Source organism: Poecile atricapillus, chromosome 2, assembly GCF_030490865.1.
Source record: "Poecile atricapillus isolate bPoeAtr1 chromosome 2, bPoeAtr1.hap1, whole genome shotgun sequence".
NCBI classification, from domain to species: domain Eukaryota; kingdom Metazoa; phylum Chordata; class Aves; order Passeriformes; family Paridae; genus Poecile; species Poecile atricapillus.
The window spans coordinates 21,530,220-21,542,534 of record NC_081250.1 but is presented as its reverse complement, the minus strand read 5'-3'; the positions used below and the strand labels follow the sequence as shown (position 1 = coordinate 21,542,534).

The 12,315-nt window shown below is 44.8% G+C and overlaps 1 protein-coding gene across 1 annotated transcript; it reads right to left on the bottom strand.

Annotated features, from left to right (window-relative positions):
- Positions 1-26: 26 nt before the first annotated feature.
- Positions 27-10,961, bottom strand: ACBD7 (acyl-CoA binding domain containing 7). The gene is made up of 4 exons (XM_058832172.1): positions 10,914-10,961; positions 555-672; positions 390-452; positions 27-302 (listed from the first exon to the last, which is right to left on the bottom strand). The coding sequence occupies exons 1-4, from the start codon at positions 10,923-10,925 to the stop codon at positions 229-231; spliced, it is 267 nt and encodes an 88-aa protein (XP_058688155.1). The 5' UTR covers positions 10,926-10,961; the 3' UTR covers positions 27-228.
- Positions 10,962-12,315: the final 1,354 nt, after the last annotated feature.

Below are 12,315 nucleotides of genomic sequence, written 5' to 3'. Positions count from 1 at the left end.
AATCCACAATTCTCACAGAGAGTTTAATTTATTCAGTTCAAATTTATTTAGATTAATATACAAGCTAAAAATGCATTATATGTGTAAATACCCTTTACAGTCAAACAGCTTATGCTTAAAATATATTAGTGTCAGACTACACAATAAAGAGTTAGTACTGCATTTTTCTCAACAGAGTTAGTTCATTAGCTGAACAGTTAATTATTAGTGGGAATTACTTTGAATATTCTAGATCCCATATTTTTCTACCATTGCTCTTGCTTTAGAGATATAGGCATTCATGGCATCCTCCTTTGACAAACCTGCAAAGGAAAGTAGGAGTCATTATCTTTCCTCATTTGTCATCTTATAAACTTGACTACAGGATGTAAATTCAATTGGTGTAACACCTTTTTTCAGGTTCCATGCCTCCCATTTGGCTTTGCCTTTCAAATCTAGCATTCCTGGACATTCTGTCAAAATAAATGCATAGCTTTGATTATCATGAGATTTACATAACATTAGCTTGATTTTATGAATATATGTGAGTAAATGTGAAGTATATATGGTAATACCAATATTAATATCTCCAACAGTAGCCTGTTTGTAGAATCCATAGAGTTCCTTCAGTTCTTCATCAGTTGGTCTTGTTTTTAATTTTTTTACATCTTCTGCAGCACCATCAAAGTCAGCCTGATGAAAGAACAGAAAGTGTTCTCCTCTCAATGGGTGTATTTAAAACATGAGTTATAAGACACAATCTAATATCATTAGATATTCTCAGTGACTCACTTGGGTTTAACCATCAGACAAGGCTTTTTCCATGGAAGAAGCTTCATAAATGTGTACATTTGTAGAAAGGGATATAGGCTTGTACGGCTGATAGGGGCAAGCAGCCTCCACAGTTATGTAGCATATGTGTCTTTTACAGTCACACTAGAGGTATGATGCCATTCACTGAACTTAACACCCCACAGTGATCTCTGAATTTTTTTGACCCTGCCTGCACTGCGTTGGCTCAAGTGGTGGAGCTCAAATCCACCTCTGAATGGTACTGCCCAATTCACCCTCCATTTCCACTGCTTTGCTGACAGGGAAATAGGTGACCAACAGCTGGCACAGAGGTACCTCATGGAGATGAGTTACTGCCAGGACCACCTTCCACAGCCAGCTCTGAAACACAGGAGAGCACCAGAGTAAAGTATAAATTTACTCCTTTCATCACTGTGAATCTCACATCAACCTGAGGCTATAGCCGTTCTTGCTATAAATCAGGTCTCAGGCTAAGGTTTGGAGTTCTGTTTCATGCCGACAACATTTCAGAGAGAGATAGACTTTGTGTAGTGACTACAGACCCATCAGGTAACTGCACTACTCTAATGCAGAATTATACAAGTGCTTTAGCATGCTATATGCTGGTTTCAACAATTATTTTAGCTTTTGAGTTGGATCTGCATTTGCAGAACTGTAGTATATCCTGCACTCATATTTAATATGTACAAAACGAGCTGTATTGGTTTTGCATGGCCTGGTTTTTCGTAGTGGAGGGACTACAAGGGTAGCTTCCATAAAAAGCTGCCAGAATCTTCCACCATGTCCAGCAGAGCCAATTCCTGGTGGCTCCAAAGATGGATGTGCCACTGGCCAAGGCTGGGTGGATTAGAAATGGTGGTGATGCCTCAGTGGTAACAGATTTAAGAAGGAAGATAAAATAAGTGTTTGTGCAGTTGTAACTATGGCCAGAGCAGAGCCAGAACGTGAGAGGAACAGCCCTGCAGACACCCAGGTCAGTGCAGAAGGAGGGGCAGGAGGCACTCCAGGTGCCATAGCTGAGATTCCCCTGCAGGCCGTGGTGCAGCCCATGGGGGGCCTGGGGGATGCAGGGATCCACCATGGATGGGCCCATGGAGGAGCCCCACACCGGAGCACGTGGATGCCTGGGAGGAGGCTGTGATCCTGTGGGAGACCCATGGAGAGAGGGGCCCTGCTCCCAGGCTGGAGCAGCCTGTCCTTGAAGGACTGCACCTGTGGAGGAGTGACCCACGCTGCAGCAGTCTGGGGAGGACTGTTCCCCATGGGATGGACTCACCTTGCAGCAGGTCACAGGGAGCTGTTGCTCGTGAGATCAGCTCACATTGGAGAGGTTCACATGGAACTGTCTCTGTGTCACCCCACGGTGCAGCAGGGAAATGACTCCTCTCCCAGAGCAGCGGGAGAAGCCACGGGTGAGGAACTGACCATAACCCCCATTCCCTGTCCCCTTGCACTGCTGGGGTGGGGCTAGAGCTGGAAGGAGGGAGGGGTGAGTGGAACATGTTTATAAGGGCTTATTTTACTTCTCATTTTGTCCTTGATGGTATTTGATGGGTGATTGTTCCTGGTCCTTAACTCATGAACCCTTTGTTAAATTTTCTCTCCTCTGTCCAGCTGCAGACGAGAGTGAGTGGCTTTGGTGGGTGCCTAGCATCTGGCCAGCATCAACCTACTACACCAACTTAAAAGTTTGTATAAAAGTCAGCAATGATTTCAGCATGAGCACTGCAGCTCTGCTTAAATCACTGATATCCTGGCATTACCACAGAAGTCCGCATTGTGCTTCTTCATACCACCTTTCCCTTTAGTTACAGGAAAGATTAATAATTAGATTTTTTTTTTTTTTAATAAGAAAACCTAATGCATGTTTGTCGCCTTAATTGATGCCTTTCTCCTTGGCAAGTAACTTTGCTGGGTGGACCAGGTGATGGAAATAATCAAATATGAATGAGAGCTAGATTCACTACAGCATTCTGTATTTAAACAGAGAGAAAGTACAAGAGAAAGGTTATTTCTGATTTTAAATTTAAGAAGGAAAACTGAGTAGTAATTTAATTAGAGAATGATGTTCAAGCAATGTTTCCTCTCAAAAAGGCCCCTTCCTGGTGTGATAAATGGAATTGATTCATGCTAACTAACTTGTAACTATTTGGAAAGTAATTATTATAAGCAACCAAGGGAATTAGTGTTACAAAGCAGATGTACCCCTTTACAGATGTTACATGTTAAAATTAAGGCACAGGATGTAGTTTTGAGATAAGTGATGTCCCAAGACGAAATCAACCTTGAGATGGACAAAGTTGGAACGACTTTAGGCATAGAGCCTGAAAATTATTAAATGTAAGACTAATTAGTGGACTTACATAACACAACGCTTAGTATGCACATGCAACCTGTGAGGCCATCCAGAGGACAGCGAGGATGAGTGTAAGCCTTCGTCAAAAGACCACCAAAAGAAGACTGAAGACCCCCAATTTTAGGGTGCCGGGGCTCAATTATGACCCATTGGTGTGCTCTTTGCGTGGGTCATATCTATGGTTGCCCGGGGCCATTATGAGTCCCAGGGCTGAGGGGGAGATGGAGAGCAGGGCTGGTGTGGCCGGGATGCACTCTGTCACCTGTGACATCACAAGACCTGTGTCACAATGGGTGCAGCTAGCAACATTACGAGCAGGTGACGCTGGCCCAGTACAGCCTTGGCGAGCGGCGAGTGTGCGCGCAGACAGGAGGCTGTGCTGAACGCCGAAGGAGGCCGACGGCAGAAACGGGAGTACCCGGGCAGCCGAGTCTCAGCGGGCATCCAGAGGCCAGGCTCTGGCAGGAGCACCTTTGCCAGGGCGCGGTGCTGCTGCCGGGCCAGCGGCACAGGCCTTGCAGCCTGCCAGCTGCCCGGCCCCCTCTTGCCTGCTTTCAGATTCCCGGGGGCTCCTGTCCCCATTTCCCTTATCTGTACCTCCCTCCCATCCCCACTTGAGCCCTGCAAAGCACCTTAGGCCATGCTGGCCACGGCCGTTCTTCTCTTGCTTGCGCAAGGCCTCATCCAGTACCCGCAGCAGGCCGGGGACGGGCTGGATGAGGCCACACGGGAGCGCATGCAGCAGCGTGCTGAGTATCTGAACCAGCAGATGGCTCAGCTGCTTGAGGAGCTGGAGCAGAAGAACCTGGAGCAGAGTGGTAGTGCCTGGGGAGCCCTGCTGGTCTGGCAGTTCTGGGCTCTAACTGGAATCCTGGTCCTTCTCGTGGCACTGTGGTTTGGACTCGGGAAAATCAGACGCAATCCCAACACCGGTGGCGTCAAGGAGAGGTCCAGCAGCAACTTGGTGGAGGAAGAAGAAGAAGTCGAAGGAGAAGAAGGAGGAGAAGAAGAAGGAGGTGACAACATTGTTGCAGAGAAAGAAATAGAAAGCACCAATGTGGAAGAAGGCACTATGGATGGAAATGAAGAAGGCAGCAACATTGATGCAAAGGCAGAAAGCAGTGCTGGAAATGAGGCAGAAGAAGGCAATGAGGATGCAACAGAAGGAATAAACCAGGGTGAGAAGTTTGAGGAAGCCAATGCAGCTGGAAATGAGGAAGAAGATGAAGAAGAAGGCAGAGGCAACACAGCTGCAGAGAGAGAAATCAAAAGCAACAATGCAAATGTGGAAGAAAATACGATGGATGGAAATGAAGAAGGCAGCACCATTGATGTAAAGGCCGAAAGCAGTGCTGGAAATGGAGCAAAAGACGGCAATGATGATGCAAAAGAAGGAGTAAACCTCAGTGAGAATTTTGAGGAAGCCCATGCTGCTGGAAATGAAGAGGAAGAAAAAGAAGAAGAAAAAGAGGAAGAAGAAGAAGATGAAGAAGAAGATAAAGAAGAAGGACACAACATTGTTGCAAAGAAAGAAATCAAAAGCAACGATGCAAATGTGGAAGAAGACAATAAGGATGGAAATGAAGTAGGCAACAACGTTGATGCAAAGACAGAAAGCAGTGCTGGAAATGAAGCACAAAAAGGCAATGATGGTGCAAAGGAAGAAGTAAACCATGGTTCAAAGGAGGGCGAGGAAGCCAATGCTGCCAGACTCGAAGAAGACAAACGGGATGCAAAGAGAGAAGATGATGACCACAATATCAAGGGGAACCCTGGAAGGCCTTTAGAGGAGCGCATAGAGTTGCATGTAGTGGACCTGGGCAAAGGTTGCTCGCTGGTAATGGAGCTGATGGACAAACTGACAGACATCTTTGGACAAGACTTTTCCAACTTTTTCTACCCAGTGCCACAACAAGCCATCGGAGTGGGCAGCGCCTTTGAAGGCTGGAGTCCCCATGCACAAGATGTTGTGTACCGTGTGCTTGTACCCCTGAGTCCCCCTCCAGGACACGCCTTCCACCTGGAGCTGGACGCTGCAGGGATGCACCAGAGGAACTTCTGTGTCCGTGTGGAGCTGCTGTGCACCTGCAGAGGGGAGCAGCTGCGGGAGGACATGCTGTGCTTCCTCCACCACTCCGAGGAGGAGCTGAGAAGGAAGCAGGACCCCAGCCTCCTGCAGACCCTGTGCACTGGCTCCTATCTAGACGTGGAGAAAACTGTCCAGTGGTTCTACCGATTTGTGAGAGCAGCCCGGCTGCTTTTGCCTCCGTCCTGCCACTGGCATTTAATGTTGCAGCCCTGCAGCCGCTCCTGTAAATTTCATCTCAGCAAAGACACAGAAAGCTTCACGGTGGAGGTGATCTTTGGGGTGCGGCAAGGAGACACAGATATCTTTGTGGGCAGCCAGCCTTCAGAAGTAGGCACGCCAAGCACAACTTGGCGCGAGACTTACGCTGTGGCAGAGGCAAAATTCTTCAGGCACATTTCTGGGCAGGCTCCCCAGGACAGCTGGCACTGCAAGTGCCTGCAGTTCCTCACCCGCTTCCGGATGGGCGTAGGTTTTTCCAGCTATGCCTTGAAGACTGTGGTGATGCACCTGCTGAGCACCGTACCCCCGACACGCTGGGGCAGGAGGGACTTCCGTCAGCGACTGATAGATATCCTGAAGTACCTGCAGTGCTCACTGGAGACAAAGCAACTTCACCACTTTGTCATAGGCAATGAGAAGTTTCCCAAGGAGATCAAATTGCCCTCCAGTTTGCGGCTGGCTGAGCCACCCAACCTCTTTCAGCCCCTGGCGAGCAGCCCGGATGCCCACATGAAGGCCGTGCAGGAGTACATCCGCCTGCTGCATCGGCTCAAACAAGAGCTGATCTCCGGCCATTGAAACCACAGAGCTTTCATTCTGCACATTTCTGCACAGAGCTGTGCTTGTGGGGCCTCTTGGCAGACCCTGTAGATATTAACCTCCCGTAGTTAGTGCATTTTTACAGTACACGTTAACACCCCATAGTTAGTGCATTTACTACACGTATTACAGCCCCGTAATTAGTGTTTTTACCATATGTATTAGGACCCTCTAGTTAGTGAAATTACCAGATAGATTGGGACACTTTAGGTGGCGTTTTTCCTGTAGATAGTAATACCCCCTAGTTAGTGAATTCAGCATTCCAGACCCTTCTTTGTTATTGTTTCAATAAATGTATCTATTCCTTAAATGGACTGTGCAAGCTCTTCTTGAATTCCAACAGACCTAGAATACCCCAGTCAGTTTCATATGTGAGGTGGGGTGAGAAGCCCTCCCCTTACCCCAATCAGTTTTGCTTATGCTTTAATCATACTTAATTACTGCCAAATTACATATATAAATTGTTTTTTTTGCTAAATTGTATTCTTTTATACCAAATTAATATTCAATTTACTAAATTGTATTCATTTTTAATTAAACTGATTTTAACTCAATAGATCTAGTTGTCAAAATTCTAATTTCATTTATAATACTGGAATCATGAAACTACATATTCATTAATGTAAGGACACATCAGCTGGTGGCTGTATTAAGGCAGGAACAGCAGGCAAAATAGGGTAAGGACAGGTAGCTGAGTGCATTGCCGCTTCCTGCATAGAAACTTGGCCACTCTACCACCAAATGGATCACCTCTGCCTCCTGAGATGGAATTCACTTTTTATTTTGGTCTAGAAATTTAGTTTGGCTAATGAGATTCGCCAGATACAAACTTCTGAGGAATTTCTAATTCTTGCAAATTTTTAATTGCTATACGAAACCCACAAAGGGAAAGCACAAGTCTTCTAAAACAAAAGTGCTCACCACAGGAGGATATACATCTGTAACAGCAGTGTTGAAACAAGGAGCAGCAGGCAGAGAGGTGCACTTAAAAGGAATGTTTTAAAAAAAGTCGTGATGTGTGATTAAAAGGGTATTCTAGCTCCCTACAAAGCAGCAATTAAGTCTTGAATATTCTTTAAACTGCAGCTGTAAATTCACAGAACATTAGATGGGAAGGATTCATGATGACAATACACAACTCTAGGTCTGCCAGTTCATAGCACCCTTCAAGTGAAATGAAAGGAAAAGACAAAAATCCTGCAGCAATGCAGATGTTTTTTAACAAATAATCTTCCAACCCAATGAGAACCTCATAACTGACAAGCAGATGTTTCTGGGAGATTCCCACCAAGGTCTTCCTGAACCAAATCCCCAGTAGTAGATGGAGGAGTACAGAGAAGAATTGGTGTGCTAAAATTGATACTGTTTTAAGTTTGAGAAATGCTGCTGTTCTATTTTGAATATAACAGTCCTTCTGAGAATTAGGCAGATTCCAAATGTCATTTGTCTTCTTAAAGATCTGACACTTGATCACTCAATAAAGTATATGATTTGGCAGTTTCTGCACCAAATTCTAGATTAAATTACTTCCAAATCACATTCTTAAATCTAGAACTTTATATACTGAAACATGTGATTACTTATGTAGCTTGTTCCTGTTTTAATGAAAATAATTCTCAATGTTACCAAACTGTTACTGTTTCACTTTGTGCTCACCTCGGGATAGAGGCAAGGACATGGGGATTGCGGAGGAACTCACATGCTCTGAATTTGCATCCCAGCCTACGCCTGAGTCACTCCAGCCGTGCCACGCTGCTGCAGTGTTCCAGGCACTGCAGCATTAGGATATGAGGGAGTTTTGTACTAAGGTAGCAAGACAAGTCTAATTACACAAAAGCTCCTGTGCACTAACAACAGTACTTTTAATAGATGTACAGCATTTATAATGGAGAAGCATTTAATGAGGGGAAACAAAATCAGCAATGCTAACTACCTTACCAAGGAATTAAAAATAGTGGTCCAAAGAAACTGGAACTGTACACATTTGATGCTTCTCAAAGCAAAGCATTTAAAGTCACACTATCGCTACAGATGTAGAAAAGGGATGGACATTTATTTACAAAAATAAATGTGATGACCTACTGCTCAAGGTTTTTTTATAGGTATGATTTTATTAAAATAAATATTTAATTATTAACCCAAATATCAGAAATGTGACATTCTTGACTACACCTATGACTGACTCCTCCAGACATTTCTTAATATTATCCACACACGTGCAAACAAAAGCAGGATTTGTGCTGTTAACTCTAAGATTTAAAATTGGTATCACTAATAAACCATACCTAGGTTGCCACATTGTTTAAAGTTTAAGATACTACTGCAAGTGAGCATCTGCCAGCACGAATGTACAAGGACCATTCAAATCTGTGGAAATCTTTCACATGTCTAGAATTGTTTTCTGATCTAAACTTCTGTCTTAGTTCTGTCTGGGGTATAGTTAATTTTCTCCCTAGTATCTGGTACAGTGCAGTGTTTTGGATGCAGGATGAGAACAATGTTGGTAGCACAACGATGTTTTGGTTGTTGCTGAGTAGTGCTTGCACTGAGCCAAGGACTTTTCAGTGTCTCATGCTCTGAAAGTGAGAAGCTGCACAAGCTGGGACACACAGCAGGGACACACCTAGGACAGATGACCAAACTGGCCAAAGGGATATTCCAAACCATAGAACATCATGCCCAGTGTAGCAGCTGGGAGGAGCTGGCCAAGAGGGACTGACTGCTGCTCAGGGATGGGCTCAGCCTTGGTCAGTGGGTAGTGAGCAATCATATTGTGCATCGCTTACTTCTCCTGGGTCTAATTGCACATGCTCTCTCTCTCTCTTTCTCTCATTACTACTATCACAGTATTATATTTACTTTTTAAACAATTATTAAACTATTCTTATCTCAGCCCATGAGTTTTTGCTTCCTCCTCCTTCTCCCTACCACCAATTCTCCTCCTGATCCCACTGCAGGTGAAGGGGGTGTGAGCAAGTGACTGCCTGGTACTTATTTGCTGGGTGGTGTTAAACCATAACAACTTCACAGTAAAAATGAACCAGAAGCCCTGTTCAACTGTACAAGGCAAATGGTAAAAGAATAAGGAAATAATTAAGTTAATAACCTTATCTTTCTATTTTATTCTATTTGCATCTATAGGCAAATATCACAAAATAGTTAAAAAAATTTGCAAATTCTTATCTTACACAGCAAGAAACATGCAGAAATTAAATCTAAATACTAAACTTTTCTTTCTTTATCCCCCTCTAGCCAATCATTCTGCACAGACTGTTGCTTAGGATTTGCCTGCTTATACAACAAGCTTATGAGCAGCCTGTAAAAATATAATTTTATTTTAATCATGTACCAATAAAATCCCTTTAACTTCTCAAATAAAAAGCATAAAAAAATATACAGACATAAGCCTGAAAGATAAAAGCACAAATTATCAGAATATTATCAGACACTGCCTTTTTGCAAAGTAAAAAGCTTGAATGAATTCTTCATTTACAGCAGAATATTTTACCGGTTTGCAAAACTCATAAATGTTACAGCCTCACTAATGAGAACATAATTTTATTCATTTGTCCTCATTCCAATACAGCTAGATTCAATAAATTTATGGATATGATTGGTAACTGTCAACCAAACCAATGTGAAAGACAAGCTCAATAATGTCTAATGCAGAATATATATGGTATCTTAAATTTCAACCACTGATTTTTATGTGAAAGTGTAACTGTAAATAGCTATGGAACAGCATATCACACCACATTCAGCTCTTCCTTATGGTTTATGGCTCATTGCTTAATCATCAGGCTAATAAACTCATTTTCTAGAGTGAATTCAAGACAGAATAAAACAAACCATAATTTCAGCGATTATTAATTAAGCAAAGGTGGTGTTATGTTTGGGATTTGGCAGTTTTGACCCACTGAAGAAAGAGATTTCTTCCTAGCTCTAACACAGCACAATGAAATCTCTGTGCTATTCAACATAATTGCGGCTCAGAAGAAAATTGCTAAGCTGCTGGCAGTGCTCTCCCTGCATCTAGGTCAGAGCATTGTGTTGCTCACTCTTTGCAAAATACACACTAAGCTGAGACAGACATAATGAGACAGGGATAGAAGAGCTTGCAAATCTTGAAGTGAAAGGGATAATAGGAAAGCCTACAGAAGAAAAACAGCTTAATCCATCAGGGCATGGCCAAGACAAGGGAAGTATTCACAGTTTCCCACAAAGATAGGAGGCTAAAAGCCAGCAATAATTTTCTCAACAGCAATTTAAAGCTAAAATTAGAACATAAAAGGAAGCTTTCTTTTTAGCCAGAAGGTAAGAAAGTAGAAGCTCTCCTACCAAAACACAAGGCTACCAAAATGTATCATTCCAAAGATGCATACATCCTAAAAAATACACACAACTTCCTTAAAAATTATTTACACTTCCCAAAGGCACATATAACACTGTCTCAGTGTTAGAAGTTTTCCTCCTCTTTAATAGCTCCAAGCAACCATCTAGATCCTAAAAACGCAAGTGTGTACCTATCTTTCCATGTCTAACTCAGTCCTAGCAAACTCAGATGCACATCTGAAGAAACATAATTCATGCATGCTCTGAACAGGTAAGGCTCCAAAATATTACATGACCTATGAAATAGTTCCAATTAACCAGCATGGTTCTCACCCTCCACTTCTGAAAAGCAATGCAGTATTTAACCTCCAGGGGTTTAAACAGATTTCCCTTGCCGCAAGGTAACCTTGATTTTGCAGTAAAAATCCTCATGCTGAAGAAATACCACAGTCTCCAGCACGGCGTTACACAGACGCACAGTGCATCCCCTCTCGTCTCTGTCTCACCAGATGCAGAAGTGAGTACCTGAAGAGTCATGATGCCGCGAGGATGCTCAGGGAACGGCCTCGCTCCTTCTCCGGCGGGGGCGCGGCTCGTCTGCCAGCGGGCTCTGGTGGCGCTGGGATGGGCGCTGCCCGTGACCTCGGCTGGGCAGCGGAGCAGCGCCGGCAGCGCACAGGGACTCGCAGCCGCCGGGACAACTGAGCGGCGACAGGCGCCGGGAACGGGCGGTGGGGGCAGGGAGCACTGAGCCCCCAGTCGTTTCCGCTGAAAGCCTGAGCTCCAGCCATACCACTGAGGATTAGGGCGCCAGGTTGAGAGCAGTGGTACAGAAAGATCCCCAAGCCGTTTTCGTGACAAAGGAATTTCTTGAGTGATTTGAACTGCAGCCAGCCCAGTTAGTGGTACTGTTCCCTCTGCCGCAGTCTCTGCCCCTGTCGTTGTCCAGCCAACCTCGCACCCTTCAGAGGCAGCTCTGAAAAACGCATGGGTAATCCCGGGGATACCTCACACAAGCGGCTACACACACAAAATACACCGTGAATGCTGGTTTTTAATTTCATCTACTAAGTACAGAATAAAAAGAATATTAAATTAATTGATAAACTACCCTACAAGTGTAACCACCGAAGGAAAAAAAAAATTATCCCTCTTCTATATTCATGCCTCTATACATTTATGTACATCATTCCCTAAGCATAGTTTAATCTTTCTGCATTTTTTTACCTGCTAACTTCCATAAAACCATGTCAAAAAAGCAATTGGACGGGAAACAAGTCCAGGTTAAATTAAATCAGGAATTAACGAGGAAAAAATCCAAGTAAATTTAAGTAAGTAGGAAATTTAAAAAAACCTGAAAATATCTCTGAAGCACCGGTGCTCTGGTGAAGAAACTCTGCTTTTTCAGGGCCAAGAGGCTGTGCTTAACCGTGCTGTGCACTACGGTGAATGTGGAAAATTAACGTGGTAGCAAAGATTTGTCAAAGGCTGAGGGCGGATTGCGGGAAACACTGAATGGAACCGGTCTTTACCTGTCACCTTGGTCACATAACGCGATATCCGTGCACAGCACGGCGCATCTGCACTGCAGCGAGGGACACCCCTGTGGCTGTGAAGTCCCTATGAAGCACCTGGTGACCTGGCCCTGACTGCGTTAGCTGACACACCGCTGAGCAGGTCTGCCATCGCCTATGCCCTGGTAACGCCAGTGCTGAGCCCACGGTGAGACCCGCCAGGGGCAGGCCCCGGCACCAGCGCTGGAGCGCTGCTTTCTACTGACGCTGCGGCCGCTGCGCGATGCGGCCCCGAGCGCAGCCCGGGCACCGCCAGCCGAGCCGCCACAGTGGGACCCGCCCGAGCGCCGCACCGCCCTCCCATCCCCGCTCGGCCCGCTCCGGACAGCGCATCCCCGCGGGGAGACCCACCC

What these genes read in the sequence shown, in the direction of transcription:
- ACBD7 (XM_058832172.1), bottom strand. An exon ending in TGTTGGAGATATTAATATTG is followed by an intron (nt 453 to 554) that starts GTATTACCATAT and finishes TTATTTTGACAG; the next exon opens with AATGTCCAGGAATGCTAGAT. An exon ending in GGCATGGAACCTGAAAAAAG is followed by an intron (nt 303 to 389) that starts GTGTTACACCAA and finishes TTTCCTTTGCAG; the next exon opens with GTTTGTCAAAGGAGGATGCC.